Source organism: Carcharhinus amblyrhynchos, chromosome 6, assembly GCF_965287045.1.
Source record: "Carcharhinus amblyrhynchos chromosome 6, sCarAmb.v2.hapA, whole genome shotgun sequence".
Lineage (NCBI taxonomy): Eukaryota > Metazoa > Chordata > Chondrichthyes > Carcharhiniformes > Carcharhinidae > Carcharhinus > Carcharhinus amblyrhynchos.
In genome coordinates, this window is record NC_137329.1 from 6,525,115 (window position 1) to 6,547,895 (window position 22,781).

Below are 22,781 nucleotides of genomic sequence, written 5' to 3' on the forward strand. Positions count from 1 at the left end.
ATACTACACCTTCAGGGTTGACAAGTTCCTGACTGCAGGTTTGCACAATCCACTCCTCCCTGTAGTAGTCACTCTCCTCCCAAAGGGGCAGGTAGTACTTGCTGGAGCAGAGGAAAGAACGAAGGAGAGGCAGGGCAGCAACACAAGCGGGCAGAGGAGAGGCTTCCCTCAGCACCTCGGCCGTCCTCCAGCGCTGAGACGCAGCTCACTCTGAGCCGGCAGCCCGAGCGCAGCAGATTTCTCTGCACCAGGCGGTTCAGCTGCGGGGATAGCGCACATTTCAGCGGCGCCCGCTCCCTGTCCCCTCCCCCGCAAAGCGTCAAGTCATATCGGCTGGCTCCGGGCTCTTTTGGGAGATACCGCTCTACCGCCAGCACCCAGAACACGGCCCCACCGAGCCAAGTCTGTATGGAGATAGACTCTGCTGTGGCCATGGGGAAACAGGCTGTGCAGCCAGCCAGCCGAATGGGATGCGCCGCCTCGCACAGGCTGCCGCACGCGCTGCTTCGTCGACCGTTAAGCGCGCGAGTCCCGGACTAGGTTCCAATCCATGATACTCTCTCATTTTTTTTAAACATAGTCAGTTGTATGATTGGGCAGACCAATAGTAAATGCATGCAATTCAGATCAAACAGTATGGTGGACAGCAGGACTAGAATTGAGATAAAAGCTCAAAGGGATGTAATATGTAAGATTGTGGTGCAAAAGTCATATTTAGGTCTATAATCCCTGAATAAGTCAACCATTGCTGCCCCCCATCTTTTTCTGCTAAGAAATCCTTCTCACATTTGGCGTTAGCCTCTTTTTTTTTCTCGTCAGAAATGCAAGTTTTACTCCCTTTGTGTCAGCATGTAGGATCAAGCAGATGACAAGCCCATGTTGCCAAAAGATACAGGGGAGTTAAAGCACACCCACAATAGAATCAACTGCACCCAGTGGGGGGGTGAAAAAATGGGTTGACTGCAAATAGAATGAAGTACTAACCTGGCTTCAAGCTAAAAGTAATAACATTTGCTAACTTATCAATTAACTGTGGCAAGGAGGAATTTTGGTGGCAGTGCAAAAACTAGAGAATGGAAGAAGAAATCCATTCTGAAGAAGTTACCCAGCTATTGGCCTGAACTTGAGAAGCATGTACTGGATGACCCTTCAAAAATTGTCAGACTGTTTACATGTCACCAGAAATGCATTGCATTTATACACAATTCAGTGGGTCAAATCAAACTATATATAGCGAGGGGGATAGAATATAAAAGCAGGGAGGTCTTGCTGCAACTGTACAGGGCAGTGGTGAGGCCACAGCTGGAGTACTGTGTGCAGTTTTGGTCACCGCACTTGCGCAAGGATATTTTGGCCTTGGAGGGAGTGCAGAGGAGGTTCACTAGGCTGATACCATAAGAACATAAGAAATAGGAGCAGGAGTAGGCCATCTGGCCCTTCGAGCCTGCCCCGCCATTCAATAAGATCATGGCTGATCTGTCGTGGCTCAGTTCCACTTTCCCGCCCTCTCCCCATAACCCTTAATCCCCTCTCTTATCAAAAACCCATCAACCCGCTTCTTAAAAATATTTAGCGAGGCAGCCTCCACCACTTCAACGGGCAGAGAATTCCAGAGATTCACCACCCTTTGAGTGAAGAAGTTCCTCCTCAACTCCGTTCTAAACCGCCCCCCCTTTATCTTGAGGCTGTGCCCCCTAGTCCTACTGTCTTTTTTGAGCGGGAAGAGTCTCTCCACCTCTATCCTATCCATCCCATTCATCATCTTATACGTCTCAATGAGATCTCCCCTCATTCTTCTTAACTCTAACGAGTACAAGCCTAGTTTATTCAGCCTCTCCTCATAGCTCAACCCCCTCAACTCCGGTATCAGCCTAGTAAACCTCCTCTGCACTCCCTCCAAGGCCAAAATATCCTTGCGCAGGTGCGGCGCCCAAAACTGCACACAGTACTCCAGCTGCGGCCTCACCAATGCCCTATACAGCTGCAGCAAGACCTCCCTACTTTTATATTCAATCCCCCTCGCTATGAAGGCCAGCATCCCATTCGCCTTCCTGACCACCTGCTGCACCTGCAGGCTGGTGGTGAGGGGGATACCGGAGATGAGGGGGGTTGGACTATGAAGAGAGACTAAATAGACTGGGTCTGTACTTGTTGGAGTTTAGAAGGATGAGGGGGGATCTTATAGAGACGTGTAAGATAATGAAAGGGATGGATAGGGTGGAGGTAGAGAGATTCTTCCCGCTCAGAGGACAGTAGGACTATAGAGGGCACAGCCTCAAGATAAGGGCGGTGGGGGGGGGATGTTTAGAACGGACTTGTGGAGGAACTTCTTCACTCAAAGGGTGGTGAATCTCTGGAATTCTCTGCCCGTTGAAGTGGTGGAGGCTACCTCACTAAATATATTTACGTCACGGGTAGATAGGTTTTTGACAGACAAGGGAATTAAGGGTTATGGGGAGAAAGCGGGAAAGTGGAACTGATCCACTTCAGATCAGCCATGATCTTATTGAATGGCGGGGCAGACTTGAAGGGTTAGATGGCCTACTCCTCCTCCTATTTCTTATGTTCTTAACTGAATCCAGCAAAAACTTGAGCAGAACAGCTTGTTGGTCTAGCTGCTTTATGAATATTGCTGCAGAAGGCGAAGGTTACTCAGACTATCAAAAGACGTCTGCCAAAATTGCCAGTTTCTGGCGATTTATCAACAGGCAGTGGCAAAAAATGAGTACCATTATGACACCATTAGATGAAATGCCCATGAATTTCAATGTACAAAGTGACCGAACTCCAGGGTGGAGAGGTTTGAAGTGAGAACCACAATGTGTGAGAAGATTTAGTTGGGATGGTCCCGGTCTTCATGATTTTTAACATGAAAGCAATTACAACCATCAGAGGTTGGGAAGGTGAGGATGGAATGATGTAAATTGTCTGCAGTAGCCACTCTGGTGACAACGAACACATTCACACCCCTAAAACTGATGAGATGGAGGTGTCCGTGAGGAATAGCATCCAAATTGCAATTATACTGCGGTCTAACATCCATATGTCAACCTTTGGATCTGTGCCTTAAACCGTTCAAGGATCTTAATGCAAATGAAATCGATGGACATTTCACAGAGGGGAAAACAAAGCAAATAGCTGTTGTAGCATCACCTGATGTGTGTGGTAATGTTATCAAATGCTAACAGTACACAAATTGCCATTAAATTGTTCCTATTCAGTGGATGTAGAGAGATTCTGAAACAAGTCTACCATATCTAATCCAGAGTGGGATCTTTACAGTGCAGACTTGGCATCTATTCAATTAATTCAATCAGATAACGATCAATATGACTTTTTAGAGGCTTGCAACCTTGTAGAATTAATTCAATGAATAAAATGTTGTTGTATTGATGTGTGAATTATTGGTGTGTTTGTTCACTTTGTATACTTCACATATGTCAGCCCTTGCCTTCTAGAAGGATTTTTCATGGCATGGAATGTCACCTATTCTGCAATCTACAGTACCTAAAATGTGCAAGCTAAAAATACTAACTCAGTGTTTATGTGGGGTGTGTTTTGCAACCAACAAAAGTTGAATTTATTATCTAGCTCTCAGGACCCACTGGACGATTGTGTTCAGTTCCATCACCAGGCTACCAAAGAAAGCAAACGTAGATTGAAACAGTACCTATAGCAACAAGACTGATTCCCATCTAAGGCAAAGTTTACAGCAGCTTAAACGAGAAGCAAAATGTTTTGTTCAATGTACCATCCCCTTTTGCAGAATAGAAAGTAACAGCTGATTTTGGCAAAGGCTTGTCCATCACATGACATGCACTGGCATCCAAAAAATAGTGAGACATTGGCAGGAGAATCACTAGGCAGAGGACACTGTTTAAGATCATTGGCAAAAGTTTTTTGAAGCAAGCTATGACGATCTGGACTGCACCTCCTGAAAGACTTGTGGAAATAGATTTAATAGTACTTCCTAAAGATAATAGGATATTGATGTTCAGGGGAGTGGGACTGATTAGGTAGCCCTTTTGAAGAGGTGGATGATACAATTAGCCTCCTGTGCTGAATGATATAACGGGGTGGCACAGTGGTTAGCGCCAGGGACCCAGGTTCAATTCCTGGCTTGGGTCACTCTGCAGAGTCTGCACGTTTTCCCCGTGTCTGTGTGGGTTTCCTCCTGAGTGGTCTGGGTTTCCTCCCACAGTCCGAAAGACGTGCTGGCTAGTGCATTGGCCATGCTTAAATCGTCCCTCTGTGTACTCGAGCAGGTGCTGTAGTGTGGCGACCTAGGGGACTTTTCACAGTAAATGTTAGTTGTGACACTAAAACTTTCTTTCACAGAAACCCTGCAGTGCAGAAGGAGGCCATTTGACCCATTGAGTCTGCACAGGCAATGATCCCACCTAGGTCTTTCCCTGTACTTATCCCACTAATCCCTCTAATCAATGCATCCTGGGACACTAAGAGACAATTTAGCATGGCCAGTGCACCTAACCTGCACATCTTTGGACTGTGGGAGGAAATCGGAACACCTGGAGGAAACCCATGCAGGCACGAGTAGAACGTGCAAACTCCACACAGACAATGATCCAAGCTGGGAATCGAATGCAGGTCCCCAGAGCAGTGAAGTAGCAGTGCTAACCACTGTGCTGCCTCATTTTTCTGAAAACTTTAAATCGATAAAACAGTTGAGGAGCCTCATTGAAACATTGTGATAATAAATTTAAGATAGAATAAAACAGGTTATTAAAATAACAAATGGAAACTACTGCAACATTGAAACTTGATTTCAGGACAGGCTTTTTTATAACTAATATGACCCCTGTTGGTATGGTACAAACAAAAATATTAGGCTTCTAATTAATATTGTAAGCATTGAGTTGAATTTCAGACAAAATTAAAGCTCTGGTTAAAATGCCTACCAATGCCTCTACTTAAGGGGCTAAGGAAATTTGGCATGATTCACTGACCTTTTACAGATGCATCATAGAAACCAGTCTTTCTGGATGTATCACAGCTTGCTAGGGCTCCTGCTCTGTCCAAGTCTGCAAAAAAACCACACAAAGGATTGTGAACATACTCCATCATGAAACCAGCCACCCATCCAATTAAGTCCATCTATACCTCCTGTTGCCTGGGAAAAGCAGCCGGTATAATCAAGGACTCTACCCACCCCGGTCATTCTCTTAACCACCACCTTCTGTTGGGAAAAAGATACAAAAGTCTGAGGTCATGTACCAAACGACTCAAGAACAGCTTCTTCCCTGCTGCCAGACTTTTGAATGGAACTATCTTGCATTAAGTTGATTCTTCTGTATTCCTTAGCTATGACTGTAATACTATTCTACACCCTTTCCTTTCTCCCTTATGTATTCTATGAATGGTATGCTTTGTCTGTTTCATGTGCAAGAAACAATACTACTTACTATATCCTAGTACATGTGGCAATAAATCAAAATGACTGCTAACCCTTGTTCTTATGATCTGGAAAGTACATGTCCTTGGATATTGGGTGAAAAAGGATGGCAGTCAGCAGTCATGAAAATCTTGTGCTGAAATTCTACTTGAACCTGTGAAATTAAAGATTAAAAAGAGAACAAGGAGGTGGTTGTGGGCTATTGGGGTAGAAGGAGTATGCGCAAATGGAATTAAACAGTACAAGGAAAGTAGCAATGCTTAATCTGTTGATGTTGACCAAGTATAATGTCTTTCAGGTATGGAAAGCCCGATTAAATGGCTATGAAGAAGCCGCCAAACTGTTCCAGAAGATACAAGATGAAAAAAGCCCAGAGTGGTCCAAATATTTAGGACTGATCAAAAAATTTGTAACCGATTCAAATGCAGTAGCTCAGCTCAAAGGACTGGAAGCAGCACTTGTTTATATAGAAAATGCTCATGTTGCAGGAAAGTAAGTTCCTAAAATTCCACCAGACTAGTTTTTTAAATTCACAAATTGGTAGTATACAGAGATTCTCATTATAAAGACGTTTTTACAAATAAATTGCATTTTTGCTTTTGAACAGGATTTTACAATCTTGTATATCATTTTAGGATGGGTTTGAGCTTTGTTAGATGAAACCACAGTTAACCAAAATCTTAAACAGCATGTCAACACACTTTCATAATGTGGGAGTTAAATCAGTATTAAAAATGTAATCTCCAAAAGATGTAGGAACAAGAGTAGACCACATGACCCTTCAAACCTGCTCTGCCATTCAATACAATCATGGCTGAAGTTGGTTTCAACTCCGATTTCCTACACTCTTCTCTATATGCCTTTCCTGAGAGACCAAGTATATGTTTGTCCCTGCCCCAAATCTATTCCATAATAGAGCACTCAACACTCCAATATAGAATTGCAAACATTCACAACCCTTTTGAAGAAATTTCTCTTCATCTCAGTCCTAAATGATTAGCCCCTGATACTGGGGCTGTGCCTCCATGTTTTTAGATTCCCCAACCAATAGAAACAATCTTAGTTTCCACTCTAAGCCCATTCAAAAATCAGAATTTTGTAGGTATCCAAGGGATGGCCCCTCCTTTTTTATCCAGAGAATATAAACCCACTTGGCATCTCATCAGTGGGCAATATCCTCAATTTAATGCACCTACACTGTAGTGCCTTTAATGCAAGAATGCCCTTTATTAAATATGCAAACCAAAACTGCAAATGGTATTGTAGGTGGGATTTCACCGAAATTCTTTACAATTGTAACAAGGTTTCTTTATCCTTGTACTCGGGTCTCCTTGCAATAAAGGCCAGCATGCTATCTGCTGTCTTAATTGCTTGCTGCACCTGCACGCTAGCTAACTTTGTCCCTTGCATACGCATGTCTTTTTTTTTGAACATAATATTTGCATGTTATCCCCTTTTTAAAAAATTCATTTTTTACTTCTTGCAACCAAAGTGAATAACTTCACATTTCCCTATATCACACTCCACCTTACTGCCCACTCACATAACCTATCTATTGCTCTTCGTATACCCTCTGTACTCCCCACAGCTTACCTTTTCACTTAGCTAAGTTTCATCTACAAGCATAGATGCATTATTTCCTATCTCTAAGTCATCAATAATGATTGTATGTAGCTAAACAGCCCCTAGTACTGATGCTTGCAGCATACCACTATTACTGTTTGCTTTCTGTAAAACAATCTTGGCAGCAAGGTGGCATAGTGGTTAGCACTGCCGTCTCACTGCCAGGGACCCAGGTTCAATCCCAGTGTTGGGGCACTCTGTGTGAAGTTTACACATGCTCCTCCAGATTCACCATTTTTAGAGATCGGCCAATAGGCTTGTAGTTCATTTCTCCTTCTCTCCCTTTGTTGAAAAGCAGTGTAACATTTATTACCTTGCAATCTAGTGTGACCATTCACGATTGTGAGGAATCTGGGAAAATCCACACCTGGCACATTGACTATCTCTGCAGTTACCCATTTTAGAACCCTTGGGTGTAGACCATACCATGGAGGCGAACTCGCTGGGGTCTTTTAAAAGACTTCTAGATGAGTATATGGGATTGGGGGTTATAGATAGGTCTGTGGCTCAGTAGGTATAGATGTGATCGGCGCAACTTGTGGGCCGAAGGGCCTGTTTGTGCTGCAGTGTTCTATGTTCATACGGTCCCAGGGATTTGTGTTGGCCCCTTGGATTTCTCCATATTTTACCCCTTTTAATTTCCTTGCTCATTTTATTTGCTTATTTCTATTTATCATATGGAATTTGTCTTTGACAGTGATGGCAGTCATTCCCTCGGTAATTTCTCCTGTTTCTACTTCTAAAGAACCAACATGTTTACTGAGCTATCTTATACAATTAAAAGCTCTTGCAATCTTTACATTCTTGTGCTTTCAATTTCATTTAAGCAAAACTTTTCAGAACCGCCAGGATGTGGCAAAGCACTAAGTACTTTTTCAAAATGTGGCCACTGTTGTAAAACAAGGAGTGAGGCTTCCAATTTCCACAAAGCAAGATCCCACAACCACAATAAATGACTCAGTCTCTGTTATGCCATGTTGATTGGGGCAGGATACAAGGGGACTTCCCTGTTCTTTCCTTGTAGCTATTTCACATCCACTGAAGAAGGAAGTTTAAGTACAAGATCTTATCAAAAAGGTGCTACCCCTTAATGTAGAATTATACATTGGTTGGCCTCCTTTTGAAAGTATCAAACTAATTACTGCCTTTTGTATTTTACAGAACGACTGGAGAAGTGGCATCTGGGGTTGTAAATAAAGTGTTTAACCAACCAAAAGCAAGAGCCAAGGAGTTGGGGATGGAAATATGTCTAATGTACATAGAAATAGAAAAGGCTGAGCCTGTTCAAGAGGAGCTGCTTAAAGGACTGGATAATAAAAACCCCAAGATTGTTGTGGCCTGTATAGAAACAATAAGGAAGGCCCTTGGGTAAGTATAGGATGTATCCTACTGTTTGAATGCCCTATAACTGAAAATATTTTGCCTCCTAGAGAAGTTGACAGTTCAACAAAAACATACATCAGCGAACGTCAAAAGACCAAGTTGTAACCACTTTGAGTTCTCTAAGTTTCAGTTGCCTTGCATCAAATGTAGACATTTTCTGCTTTTAGTTCAGATGTGTGACACAATATCTGGGAATTAATCATGTAAAATCTGCCTTAATCTAAAACATATTGTCTCTTGCTGGAAATCCATGATAATCACAAGTCTTACCAATTTTTCTAATTTCCTTTCAGTGAATTTGGTTCAAAAATAGTCCAGCTGAAGCCAATTGTCAAGGCTTTGCCAAAATTATTTGAATCGCGAGAAAAAGCTGTTCGAGATGAAGCCAAATTATTGGCAGTGGAAGTCTACAAGTGGATTCGTGATGCTTTGCGACCGCCACTGCAAAATATTAATTCTGTGCAGGTATATTTTATCTTTGTACAGTCATATTTATAATTGCATCTCAACTGCTGAATATTGAAGCTGATGAGAATTTGGATATCTTTTCCCCTCAGTTGAAAGAGCTTGAAGAAGAATGGGTTAAATTGCCAACTACTGCTCCCAGACAAACGCGGTTTTTGCGTTCTCAACAAGATCTCAAAACGAAGTTTGAACAGCATCAAGCAGCAGGCGATGATGAGGAAGGTCAGTTAAGTACATTGATTAAAGAAAATCTTTCCACTTTAATGCTCAAATTTAGGATCTTGTCTTTTGAACACTTCACTACAACTTTGATTAGTCTAGAGTCAAGATGACGGTGATAGTTTGATGTCAGGTTACAAAAACTTCCATTTGGTGAATTAAAGCATTAATATAAGTTGAGATTAAAATGGAAATTCTCAGGTCTGGCAGCATGTGCGGAGAGAGCAAGAAACAGTTAATGTTTCAGATCAAGGTCTTTTCAAAACTGAAGGAAGATAGAAATAGTCAAATATAATTAGCTTTGAGCAAGGACTTGGAGAGGGGTGTATGGATGAGTAAAACAACACCCTAATAGATTGAAAGGCTGAAAGATTCACTGCAACAACTCCATGCCAACAAGTTCCACAATCTCTTGCGATTCTAGACCAAAAAACTTTTCTGCATACCCTGTCAAGCAGCACGTGCTCAGTCATGGTCAGTTTGGGTTTTGCCAGGGTCACTCAGATCCTGACTTCATTACAGCCTTGGTTCAAACATGGACGAAAGGGCTGAATTCCAGAGATGAGGTGAGTGACAGCCCTTGACGACAAGGCTGCATTCGACCAAGTGTGGCGTCAAGGAGCCCCAGCAAAACTGGAATCAGTGGGTATCAGGGAGCAAACTTTCTGCTGGTTGGAGTCATACCTGGTACATGGTTGTGGAGGATCGGACATCTCTGCAGGAATCCCTGAGGGTAATGTTCTAGGCTCAACAATCTTCAGCTGCTTCATCAATGATTTTCCCTTTGTCATAAAGTTAGTGGGGCTGTTTGCTGATTGTGCAATATTCAGCATCATTCACAACACAGATACTGAAGCAGTACATGTTCAAATGCAACAAGATTTGGACAATATCCAGACTTGGGCTGACAAGTGGCAAGTAACGTTCGCACCACACAATTACCAGGCAATGACCATCACCAATAAGAAATACTCTTAACCATCACCCCATGACATTCAATGGTGTTGGCATTACTGAATCTCCCACTGTCAACATCCTCTGGGTTACCATTGACCAGAAACTCAACTGGACTCAGCGTATAAACACAGTGGCTACAAGAGTAGGTCAGAGGCTAGGAATAGTGCGGTGAATAACTCGCCTCTTAACTCCCCAAAGCCTATCTACCATCTACAAGGCACAAGTTAGGAGCGTGTTGGAATACTCTCCACTTGCCTGGGTGGGTGTAGCTCCATAGCACTCAAAGAAGTTTGACATCCATCCAGAACAAAGCCACCCCACTTGATTGGTACCACATCTACAAACATTCAATCCCTCCACCACTGATGCTCAATAGCAGCAGTGTGTACAATCTACAATTCACCAAAAATCCTAAGGCAGCAACGTCCAAACCCATGACCGATTCCAACTCGAAGAATAAGGGCAGCAGATACATGGGAACACCATCACCGACAAGTTCCCCTCCAAGCCAGTCAACTTCCTGACTTGGAAATATATTGCCATTCCTTCGCAGTCGCTGGAATCCTGGAATTCCTTTCCTCATGGCATTGTGGGTCAACCCACCAAACATGGACTGCAGCAATTCAAGAAGGCAACTCACCACCGTCTTAAGAACAACGAGGAATGGGTAATATATGCTGACCAGCCAACAATGCCCATGTCCCACGAACAAAATATTGGCTTTACTTGTGACTACGTTACATTGATGGCCTCTGGTTTCGGCCTTCTCCCCCTAAGAGGAAACATTCATGAGGTGGTGGCCTAGTGGTAATGCTGCAGGACTAATCATCCAACGGCACAGTCTAATCCTGTAGGGACATGTTTCAAATCCCACCATGGAAGCTGGTGGAATTTGAATTCAGTTCATGAAAAGTCTGGAATATAAAGCTAGTGTCAAGAAAAGTGACTATGAATGTAGCACTGGTTGGTGTAAAAATACATCTGTTTCACTATTGTCCTTAAGGATGGCAGTATCTCTAATCTGGCGTGACCCACGTGTAACCCCAGACCCAAAGCAATGTGGTTGACTGTCCACCGTCCTCTGGGCCTACTAAGCCACTCAGTTCAAAGGCAATTGATGATTAATAATAATACAGCCAATGATGCCCATATCCTGTGAAAGAATGAAAAAAATTCTGTATGCACTCTATCCAAAACTTCCATAATTTTAAAGGACATACCAGCTCTTGAGAGAGGAGACCCAGCCTGCCAACTGATTCCCAATATATATACCCATGCTTTTCTGTTGTCAGTTTTTGTAAAATTTGGAAGAAAAAAAATTGTTCTTGCTATAAATTAATGGAAAATAGATGATAACCTTTTGGGAGGAAAACATCTTGGAAGCAAAGCCCTAGTTGCAGCTTACTAAAAGGATGTGATGTATTTTGGTACAAAGATGCCTTGTGGTTTTCTTCATAGGTGAAGAGGAAGCTGAAGCCCCTGTAGTGGATGCTTACGATCTTCTGGAGCCTGTTGAGATTCTTTCAAAGCTTCCAAAAGATTTTTATGAAAAAATTGTAAGTACCAGCAGATTCTAGTGGCTGATTTATCAGGAGAATTGTAGTTTCCTCCTTTCATAGTTCAATTTAAGTGCTAAGTTCAGAAATATTTTTGTTACAAATTTGACATTTATGTTCTGAATGTTAAGAATAAACTATGTATGCATTTACGTTGCAATTTGAAACTATCAAAAATTTGTAATTTGAGAATGGCAGAGTTGCATAGCAATTGAGACACTGGATTATTCACGGCGTCTTTCGGTAAGTTGATGTTTTTGCAGTTTTTTTAGTCAAGGCATTTGTTATAGGGTGACGATTTCTTTGAATCCACTACCCCAGTCATAGAATACTAGTGGATCATCTGATCTTTTAACATTTAGAATTTGATCTTCACTGCTTTTCTCGTCCTGAGGGGTTTCATCACTTTACTATTGTCCGACTTGGGGAGTGGTTTTAAAAAAAGACTGTACACCTGGATTGTAAGAAAATAAAAGCTGCAGCTTTAGAACCACTTTGTGCCACATTGTGGTTCTAATTGAAGATTTGGTTGATTTTGAGGGACTGTTTCTTCTTGGTGAACGTTCACTTGAGGCTAATTCTCTTTCATATGTTCTTTGCCTTGTAAATGAAATTGTTATAGTCCGCTTAGCAAGTCTCTTTAAAATATGGTTTTGGCAGGTTAGTAGGTATATTACAACATTCTAAGTTCAATTCACTTTTTTTGGTTGCTTTGATTTTATTATAGGTTTTTGTGATTGAGAATATTCAAGATGGTATTTGTAAGAAATCTTGCTAAAGCTAATTACCAAGTGTTTATATCCTTGGGTGCTGGATCAGTTAGCTTAAATGCTGACTGGGGTTTTCTTAGTGGGAATTTTTTTTACATGAGTAGTTCTGAACTATCCACTTGTTACAACAGGAGCTTAATTCAAAGTTGTGACTGCAGATGGGCCCCAACAACCTGGCGGTGGTAACTGACCACCTGCAAATCTTATTACCCTCAATTAAGTTATCTGTTAGCACCCTAAATCCTGTATTGTTCAAACAAACTTCATGACTTTTTTTTCTTGTCTAATTTAAAATAGGAGGCCAAAAAATGGCAGGAGCGGAAAGAAGCTCTGGAAGCACTTGAGGGGCTTGTGAAAAACCCCAAGCTAGAATCCGGAGATTATGCGGATGTTGTGAGAGCACTTAAAAAAGTAATTATATACGAGCCAAACTGTGTTTCAGTCTTGTGACAAATTGTACATGGCATGTGAATGGTGCTGCTGCATACAACATTAAATATTTTGTTGCCAAACTCTGTTCTGAAAGTGATGCTGAGCATGAAACCAGGAGCAGTATGTGATGATCAGGGTTTTTAATGTTTCAAAATGGGCGAATTGTTAAGATGTCCTCCAGTACATTTTTGAGGTCATTTTGGCCCATCGAGTCTGTACTGACCGTGCAAACTCCACGTGGACAGTGACCTGAGGTCAGAATTGAACTGGGGTTCCTGGTGCTGAGAGGCAGCAGTGCTAACCATTGTGCCACCATGCTGCCCAAGATGTTGGGGTGCTACTAGAATTTTTGTACAGGGGTTCCCCTTTCTATTCTATTTTGTGATATTTAAATACCTACAATTTTTAATTTGCCTTTCTGATCATATAATTTAAATTTCTGTACTGAGAACTGGAAAGTTTGACTTTATTAATTTTTCATGGTAAATGTTAATTTCCCAATAAAGACACTGACTGGATGGCTGCATTGCTTTCCTTATCGGTGCCTGATAAACAAGTCTTTTGAACTTGGCTATGGGTCACTCAACCAAGCCTGTCTTTTTATCTCATGAGTGTACTTGAAGCTTTGATTTGTGTCCAACAGTAACATTTCTGCAGGGAGCTTTCCTCCACCTGTTCACAGCATCATGGCATATTTTTGCCATGTAGACATTCAAAAGAATCAGGAACTTTCAGTTAATATTTCCATCACTTGTAATCCATGGGAATTAATACAATAAGCATTAGAAATATGGTCCCTTAGAAACTTATGAAAATAAAAAACAAGGCAGTTGAACCCACCTAGTCATGGTGCTGTATGACACCTTGGTGCTCCCTCACCCCCATCAATTCTAGAAAAGTTAGTTTAACCTTGGGTTCAAAGTAATCATGCTTGCAGACAAATGAGAATATGTTGTCTTGAACTGTTTTCAAGTTTTTTTTAACTTGAACTGTCCCTTCTAGGTTATTGGAAAGGACTCCAATGTACTGCTTGTAGCTTTGGGTGCAAAATGTCTCGCTGGTTTGGCTTCTGGACTTAGGAAGAAGTTCCAGACCTACGCTACTCACGTAAGTTTCAAATGAGCGTGGGACTCCAGTGCAATCTGTAGAAGGAAATTTGCATACATTTTGTTATTTGCAACCAATTTTTATTGCTGATTCCTTGGAATTGGGAAAGGTGCTAATAGTGGCAGTGAGATTTGTGGTATGTAACTTTTTTTACTAGAGATTGATAGAGGACTATTGGGTCGGAGCTGAAGAATTTGCTCTTCGTACAGTGTCGTAGAATTTTTAACATCTGCCTGAATATGATTTTCTAGTCAGATAAAGAGAAACTTGCAATTATGTAGCACATTTTCATAATTATTGAGCCTCAAAGCACTTTACAGTCAATGACGTACATTTGAAGTTTAGTTGGTGTAATAATGTAGGAAATGTAGCAGTTAATTTGTACACAGCAAACCCTCAAGCAGCAAGTTGATAATGAGCAGATAAGCTGAATTTGTGGTCTTGAATGGGGAATCAATTTTGGTCAGAACACTGGGGGTAACTCATAGTTCAAAACAATGCAATGGAATCTTTAACATTCTCTCAAACAGGCAAATGAGGTGACAGTTTAATGTTCTATGTGAAAGATGCCGCCTGTGACGTTGTAGAACTCCTTTGATACTGTGCGGCAGTGTTTGTGCTCAGGCTGTGGAGTAAGACTTGAGCATGAAACCACCCTACCAGAAGAATGCGGAAGCTTTGGAGAGAGTGCAAAGAACATTAACCAGGATGTTGCCTGGAATTGAAGGTGTTGGCAAAAAGAGGTTAAACTAGGATTGTTTTCACTGGAAAGACAGAGGTTGAGGTGAGACCTGATAGAGGTCTACAAAGTTCTGAAGCATAGACAGGGTGGATAGTCAGAGGCTTTCTCCAAGGGTGGAAGTGTCAATTACATGGGGGCACTGGCTCAAGGTGAGAGGAGGAATGTTTAAAGAAAATGTGTGGGGAAAGTTTTTCATGGTGTGGTGGGAGCCTGGAATGTGCTGCCAGAGGACGTGATAAAGCAGGCACACTAGTAACATTTTAAGAGGCATCTGGATGGTACATGAATAGGGAGGGAATAGAGGGATACAGACCAAGTAAGGGCAGAAGACTTTTTTCCTTTAGCTAGGGCATTATGATCAACACAGGCTTGGAGGACTATACTTTATTGTAATCAGTGTGAGTGCTGCAAACTAACTAGATTTTGTGGCTAACTTTCCTTCCACCCCATCCTCATAGGAACAAGAGGCTATTTAACCCCCTGAGTCCCTTCCTCATTCCATGAGATCATGGTTGATCTGGATCATATTCCATTTTAGCACTTTTATCCCATATCTCAAATGTAACAGTTGATCTGCATCAATTGCTATTTATGGGTGAGTTCCAAGCTTTTTACGTGATGCATTTCATTCCTCGGTGGTTAGGCTTGGAAGATTTTACTTCACATCCTAGAGTCCCCAACTAGCGCAAATCATTTCTCCTAATCTAACCTATCCATTCCCCTTTAATATCTTGAAACCCACGATCAAATCAACTCATAACTTTCTCAAATCCAAGAAATGCAACCCTGGTTTAATCTTCCCTTGTAATTTAGCCCTTGGAAGTCTAGGTTCATTTCTGTAAATCAATGCTGCGCTTTCTCCAAGGCCAGCACATCATTCCTAAGGCCCTGAATTGCTTACAGTATAGCAGGTGTGGCATAACCAAGTTTTTGTATAACTGAGGTGTGACTTCAACCTGCCTGCTGTTGTACATAGAAAAGCCAGCATTCCTAAGCCTCTGATTATTTTCTGCACCTGATGTAATAATGTTTTAATCTGTGTCCCTGCCCCCTCCCCCCTGTCTAGCTTTTTGCCATTTGGAATGTACATGGCTTATCACTTTTAGATCAGCGAATTTACCAAAATTGAAATCTATTTGCCATGTTTTGCTCATTCATTTAAGATTCATTTTAATCTATCAATATCCCAAGTCCATGTTGACTCTCAATCACCACCTGTATCCCTAGTTATACGTACTCGAGCAATTTCTTGAATAGATATTCGGCTAATAAGCAAATAATTCTCTGGTGTCTCTGTTTTTTCTTATTGAAGAAGATTGGCAGGTGTAATTTTCCAATACAAGGGATAAGTTCTTGAATAGAAATAATTTTGGAAGATTAATTGGCCATCTATGTTTTCACCTACTTCCTTTAAACCCCTGAGATGGAAAACACTTTATGTATTATTATTATTTTGCTTGTTAATTTTGTTGAGCTCCTGGTCCCCAATTCAGTAGTAGTTTACTTAAGGAAGTGTGGAAGGCTGACCTCTCTCTACTTTAAATGCTGATGCCAAATTACTGTGCCATTTCCTTTTCCCTTTCCTCCTGTCAGATTTTGTTTGAAAATGAGCTGACTCCATAGAGGTCCAGAATTAAACGTGGGGCCATAATAGTTCAAAATGATGTGAATTGGTTAATTTTTAAATTGCATTTGTAAGCAAGCTTTACTATCAGCGTCATTTGTTCAAAACATATTGTTGGGTATTATGCATCTGGATTCAATTTTTTCAGGTGGTGCCAACACTCCTGGAAAAGTTTAAAGAGAAGAAACCTCAAGTAGTTCAAGCTTTGCAGGAAGCTATTGATGCTGTTTTTCTCACAGTAAGTTCAACATTAACACTTGTGTCTGAAATTTTGTTTTTGAAACTTCTGGCAAAACCTTGAAAATTTAAATTTGGTAATTTCAACTCTAATACTACTTTTGATGCTAAATTTATGGATATTTAACAGCATATGCAGGACTTGTAGTGGTCATCATACATTGACAAATTTCAAGGTATAATAAGGTCAGTTTTCACCTGTGCTGTAGTTAGTTTCACATTTGAGGCACTGTCCTTTTTCTGCACCCTTTATACGTTGAAATTTAGCTAGCATCGAGAAACCACTTGTTTATTGCCAGTTCACCCATATAATTGGATCATTAAATTAGTTAACTTAATTTTTGGAGACTATGGTTGACTAAATGTAGTGTAGACAGCATTGCTAATATTACTATCCTTTGTGCTATAAGAGGTATTTTGTTCGCAATTCTTTTGAAACTTGGGATAAAATGTTCTGAAATGGATTTTAAGAATTTAATTGCACAGATTAATAATATGTTTGGATTCAGACCACATTACAGAACCTAAGTGAAGATGTGCTGGGTGTAATGGAGAACAAAAACCCATCAATCAAGCAACAAGCATCACTCTTCTTGGCTAGAAGCTTCCGTTACTGTACTCCCTCCACATTGCCAAAAAGTCTTTTAAAACCACTTTGTGCTGCGCTGCTTAAGGTATGTAACACAGGCTTGTATTGCTTCTCTATCTTCACTAATTTGTGGTTAGCATTTGTGTTTCAGAATTTTGCTGCTATTAGTTTAATAAAAAATGTAATACTTTAAAAAAAATTTTATTAAAAGATTTGAGCCAGCCGAACTAACGTAATCTAATTCTCCACAGCAAATTAATGATTCTGCATCCGAGGTGAGGGATGCTGCCTTTGAAGCACTAGGGACAGCTCTAAAAGTTGTTGGTGAAAGATTAATGAATCCTTTTCTTGTTGATGTCGATAAACTGAAACTTGACAAGGTGAGTTAATGTATAAACTTGCAGGTTCCTCACATTTTGAAGTAAAAGTCATACATTCCAAAGATGATGATCCAGAAATCAGATGCAAAACATAATTGATTAATTTTGGTTTAATGGTTTACTAACTTGTTTGAAATTATGTTAAGTCTTTCTCTTGTATCGAGACGAGCAGTAACCTGTGCATTGTTTTGTGCAATTAGGGAATGTAATTGTGTACTTAAATTAGTGGTGGAGTTGAACTTGTGTCCATGTGTAAATGCAAAATGGGCATTTAGTTTTTTGAATGCAGATTTTAGATCCATGTGGAATTACTGCACAAGCGTTTAATGGTATCACAACTCCATGTACGTCCTCATGCACTCTACCCAAAGTATTTATTTGATTTCTTCCACAATTATTAATCTAAATCTGAACTTACTAAATTTTCTTTACATAAAATATATGGTTGTTTGCAATTGGCACTTTTTAAAATTTGATTTTAAGGAAAATAAATTCAACTGGAATTAAGTGCATTGCTAAAATATAGAAACGTAGAAAATAGGTGCAGGGGTAGGCCATTTGGTCCTTTGAGCCTGCACCAACATTCTACATGATAATGACTAATCAGCACTTTCAGTATGCCATTCCTGCTTTCTCGCTATTTCCTTTTGATCCCTTTAGCCACAAGGGCCACACCCAGCTCCCTATTGAGCATATCTAACGAACTGGCCCCAATACCCTTCGGTGATAGGAATTCCACAGGTTCACAATTCTGAGTGAAGGAGCTTTTCTCATTTCAGTCATGAATGGTTTACCCCTTATTATTAAACTGTGACCTTTAGTTTTGTACTTCCAATGTCGGGAACATTCTTCTGCATCTAACTGTCAGGATTTTGTATGTAACAATGCGACCACCACCAACAACAACACCCTGCCCTTCAGGGAATCAGCCTGGTGAACCTTCGCTGGACTCCCTTCATAGCAAGAATGTCCTCCTTCAGACTAGGAGGCCAAAACTGAACAGTATTTGATTTGGTGCTGGATTGATAGGTTTGTGAGTTGAAAGGTGGCATGATGGCACAGTGGTTAGCACTGCTGTCTCAGTGTTGGGCCCAGGTTTGATTCCCTGCTTAGGTCACCTGTCTGTGCAAAGTTTCCTGGGGGTGCTCTGGTTTTCTCTCTCAGTCCGAAAGAGATGTAGGTCAGGCGCATTGGTCATGTTAAATTCTTCCTCTGTACCCGAACCGGCGCCGGAGTGTTGCAACTAAGGGATTTTAATGGCAGTAACTTCTTTGCAGTGTTAATATAAGCCCACTTGTGACGCAAATCACTATAAATAAAGAAGCAATAGTGGGTAAATTAATTTTGGGTATGTAGCTGCTATGGTCTAATTGCATGGCAGTACAGACTTGTGAATGGATGTTTGTGGAAGGGGGTGGGAGTGGGAGCAAGGGCAGTGTGCAAGTTGATAAATGGCTTGCTACTTCTCCCATTTATGTCACAAATCTGATTTATTACTCATTTTCAGATAAAAGAATGTTCCAGTAAGGTAGAACTGATTCATGGGAAGAAAAGCAGTGCTGGCGCATCAAAAACGGCAAAGCCTGGGGGGCAGGGCAAAGTTGCGCCATCTTCAAGCTCTGGTGACAAAGTTGATGCTCATACAACCAAATCTGGGCCATCAAAGAAACCTTCCACAAGCAAGGTGGGGCGTTTTGAAGATTTGCATTCGGATTTGTATACTTAATATATTTGCACTTCTGTTAATTATGAAGTTTGATTATTACCAGCTTTTGCATAACTGCAGGGTGCATTCTCTATCGTAGTGTTTGTTATTTGAATAAAACAAACTTTTAATGTTGATTTTTAATTCAGAAAGTTTCAATGTATGGAATTGCCCTTTTACTTTGTCATACAGCTTTGTGCTTCAAACCGGAGTTTCTATGGTAGTGTAGTTTATAAGGACCTCTGTAACATGAAGCATACTCAGCCTATTTAACTTGCCATGCCTGTAACTTTGGCTGGTATATTTTAATGTGGTGATTAGCTAAATATGAATGTTTAGTAATTTGCAACTGCCTAAGTAAACCAGTTGCCTATTTTGGGACAGACTGTCTTATTAAAGAGTAACATTGTGTTCTGCAGCCTGGTGCACAATCCAAAAAAGGACCAGGGCCTGCTTCTGGTCCAGGTGGGAAAGGGAAAAAAGCAACAGAAATCAGAGAGGTTGAACCAGAACTTAGTGTAAGTATAACTTCCAGCAAGACAGCAATATTCATATTAACATGCTCTTTACAGTTTTGTATGGGAGATCATTTTAAAATTTGCGCAGAAGGCTAAACAGAAAGTTTAAGTTACCTTTAATTAGAGGCATGGGAGGATAGTGGTTTTGCTGTGGTCTGGAGATGATAGTTCAAAACTCAGCAAGGCAGCTGGGGAATGTGATCAAATCTGGAACTAAAAAAAAATCCATAATGGTGATTATGGAAACAACTGAATTATGATTAAAAACTGATGAGTTCACTCATGTCGTTTTAGTAAAGGAAATCTGTCCTTATCTGCCTGGCCTGGCCTAAATACTACTCAAGACCCACTGTGATCTGAAAATGACTTGGCAAGTCATTGGTTGTGTTCAAAAAAGTGACCAATGTCACCTTCATGAGCAAATAGGGATGGACCATTTGCCCTGCAGCAACACCAAAGATCCTTTAAGGAAGTGAAAATGGTAGTTAAATCTGCCTGCAGATCTGGTTTTAAGCGCCGTTTCTATTATGAGAGACATCTATTCTGTCTACAAATAAAACAGCAAACCCTGAAAAGTCATTTTGGCGGAACTGAGCAAGAATAAGTTTGATTAACAACAGTTTGACTCTAGGATTCTACTATACTCAGTAAATGAATGTAATATGCTAGTCCAATATTGGTATACTTATTTTTCTGCTACATTGTGATGTGCCTTAGAAAATGCACCAGTATTGCTGTGTTTTTTAAACCTGCAAGTGTGTGCTCAAAAATAGGACAGGAGGGCTTCCTTTCCATCAGGATTTGCCTGTTTTCAGTTTTCTGAATATTGCAATATATCTATTGTTTGAGATTACACCTGTGGGTTTTTTCAACTCACCAGTAGCTTTTCTGCCAACGCGGAGGGTACTCTGCATTCAAAATAGACAAAATTAACTAACTTACTGGTTTTTTTGTTCAGATGGATTAATTGTCCCATGTATAGGGGAATTAGCAAAGTGGGTCAAGAATTAGGTTATTTTAGTTATTCTAGTAACATCCAGAAATACCTTGTGGCGTCGTTTTAATAATTTGATCAAGAGTCCTATTCTAGTAGAAAGGTTTTTAGAGGTTTCAGTAAAAGGCTGCTTACTCCAAAGAAGAATCTACAAAGAAATGAGGTATTGGATCCTGGACTAATCCACCCCAGTGCAAAAAAATGGATATTGTCAAATAGATGCAACATTATTTATTTTGTGATCTGTGCCAAAGAGCACCCAAAAACAATGACTTTCTGTAATTGGATATACTTATTATGCACGGCAGCAGCATCTGTGGAGAGAAAAAATAATGTTTCAGATTGGCAATCCATCAGCAGAATTGGGAGTGCTTAGCGATAAGGGAAAGTGGGGTCCAACTAAAAAGGGGAAAATATTTGATTGGTGGAAAGCAGGAGAGATTAAATGATAAAATAGGTGATGTGGTAAAGATGATGAAAAGTCACATACCTGAAATGTTAACAATCAGTCCCCCTCCACATGCATATAAACATACTTGTGACATTTATTGTTAAAGTTTTTCTGTTTTTTAAAAGATTGAAGTGTGCGAAGAGAGAGCTTCAGCTGTGCTACCTGCTTCCTGTCTACAGCAGCTTGACAGTAGCAACTGGAAGGAAAGGTTAGCCAGCATGGAGGAGTTCCAGAAGGTACCTCATATCAGTATTTAATAGGCTTCAAATATATTCCATGTAAATGAGGGGTAATGGCTACCACTAAGCCCGGTGTAGCAATACATTACTATTGTGTAGAATCAAGCAGCTACACTGCCTAAAGCATGGCTATAGTCTTGCCACTGTTTATGTTCAGTTTTTGGCATGCTAGTGCTGCTCTCTGCCAGCTTAACTATCAGTTTGCTAAATGTAACTCTTGTGGAAAGAACCCTGGATTATAGCTTTCAGCTAAATAATTCTAGGGCTCTTGGCTCCATCGTCCACCAAGAAGTCCAATCATGTCCTTTTCCTGTGGGGAACTTGCTAGCATGAGTGTTATCTATACTCCTCATTTGCTTAAACCTTTATCCCCTCAAGTTGCAATTACTTTCCTCTTGTGTTTTATTATGTTGTTTCATCATTGTGCAGGTCTTGTGCTGGGAATCAGCCTTGGATTATTCTGAACTTCAGTGTTAGTGACCAGACTAGACTTGCTACTTGGTGTTCTCTGGTCTGACCAGAACAGTTTACAGAACAGACTTTAAAAAAGACCTGCCCTTGGGAGTTTCTGGCCTTTCAACTTCATCCTTTTTTTAACCTCAATCTTTGTATATATGTTACACATTTTTGTCTCAGTTTTATGCACAATGTGCTTTTTAATTTTACATTTTGTTCAATTCATTTTGCATTTTTTGAAGTGCCTGATTAACTGCATAGTTTGATTATGCAGATTTAACAAATATTTGAAGCAAAATTATGTAAGTTTGGAATGCTTTAGTCTTGGTATTGATCCCTGCGATTATACCATTTGGAATATTTTTCTGTCCTCCCCACACCTTGATGTACACGACCATTCATGATATTGAGTTGAATCAATGGATTTTCACATTGGCTTGATTTGGGGATTTTTTTGTGCATTGGTAATGTTTTTAAATATTCCTGGAAAATAGATATCTGGGGAATTTTTATTTGTTTGATTATATGATTCTATGTTGCTCTCAAGATTGTAACTAAGCAGCTTGAGCAGGACCTCAGACGTATTTTTGAAATAGAATGTGTATCTAGCCGAAATATCATTTAATACTGATATACGTACATTTTACAGGGAGTAGAAGTCACTGATAAGAGAGAATTGCCTTGCCAGGCACTAGTGCGGATGCTAGCTAAAAAACCAGGCTGGAAGGAAACCAATTTCCAGGTATGATCATTTAAAATATAAGCTGCATATTGAATGTGTATTTTCTTTGCAGAAAATATTCAGGCAGCATTTAATAGAATAATTCTGTACTGCAGAGCCCATTTTTAATGTTGATCTAGGCTGATGTGCAGTATGGGGGAGTTGTTGCAAGGCCTCAGGTCTATACCTTTTGCGCGTAA

General features: G+C 40.5%; 1 protein-coding gene across 3 annotated transcripts in view; it reads left to right on the forward strand.

The window, feature by feature from the left end:
- ckap5 (cytoskeleton associated protein 5) overlaps positions 1 to 22,781 on the forward strand; it is a 131,942-nt gene that overhangs the window by 35,553 nt on the left and 73,608 nt on the right. For all 3 annotated transcript variants that reach the window (XM_080189866.1, XM_080189868.1, XM_080189869.1), the window contains exons 3-16: positions 5,712 to 5,905; positions 8,198 to 8,404; positions 8,713 to 8,884; positions 8,977 to 9,106; positions 11,519 to 11,616; positions 12,684 to 12,797; positions 13,821 to 13,925; positions 16,440 to 16,529; positions 17,038 to 17,202; positions 17,369 to 17,497; positions 19,005 to 19,181; positions 19,622 to 19,720; positions 21,291 to 21,401; positions 22,510 to 22,602. In XM_080189866.1, coding sequence (XP_080045992.1) covers positions 5,712 to 5,905; positions 8,198 to 8,404; positions 8,713 to 8,884; positions 8,977 to 9,106; positions 11,519 to 11,616; positions 12,684 to 12,797; positions 13,821 to 13,925; positions 16,440 to 16,529; positions 17,038 to 17,202; positions 17,369 to 17,497; positions 19,005 to 19,181; positions 19,622 to 19,720; positions 21,291 to 21,401; positions 22,510 to 22,602 — 1,884 coding nt within the window. The remainder of the gene's footprint in view (positions 1 to 5,711; positions 5,906 to 8,197; positions 8,405 to 8,712; positions 8,885 to 8,976; positions 9,107 to 11,518; positions 11,617 to 12,683; positions 12,798 to 13,820; positions 13,926 to 16,439; positions 16,530 to 17,037; positions 17,203 to 17,368; positions 17,498 to 19,004; positions 19,182 to 19,621; positions 19,721 to 21,290; positions 21,402 to 22,509; positions 22,603 to 22,781) is intronic.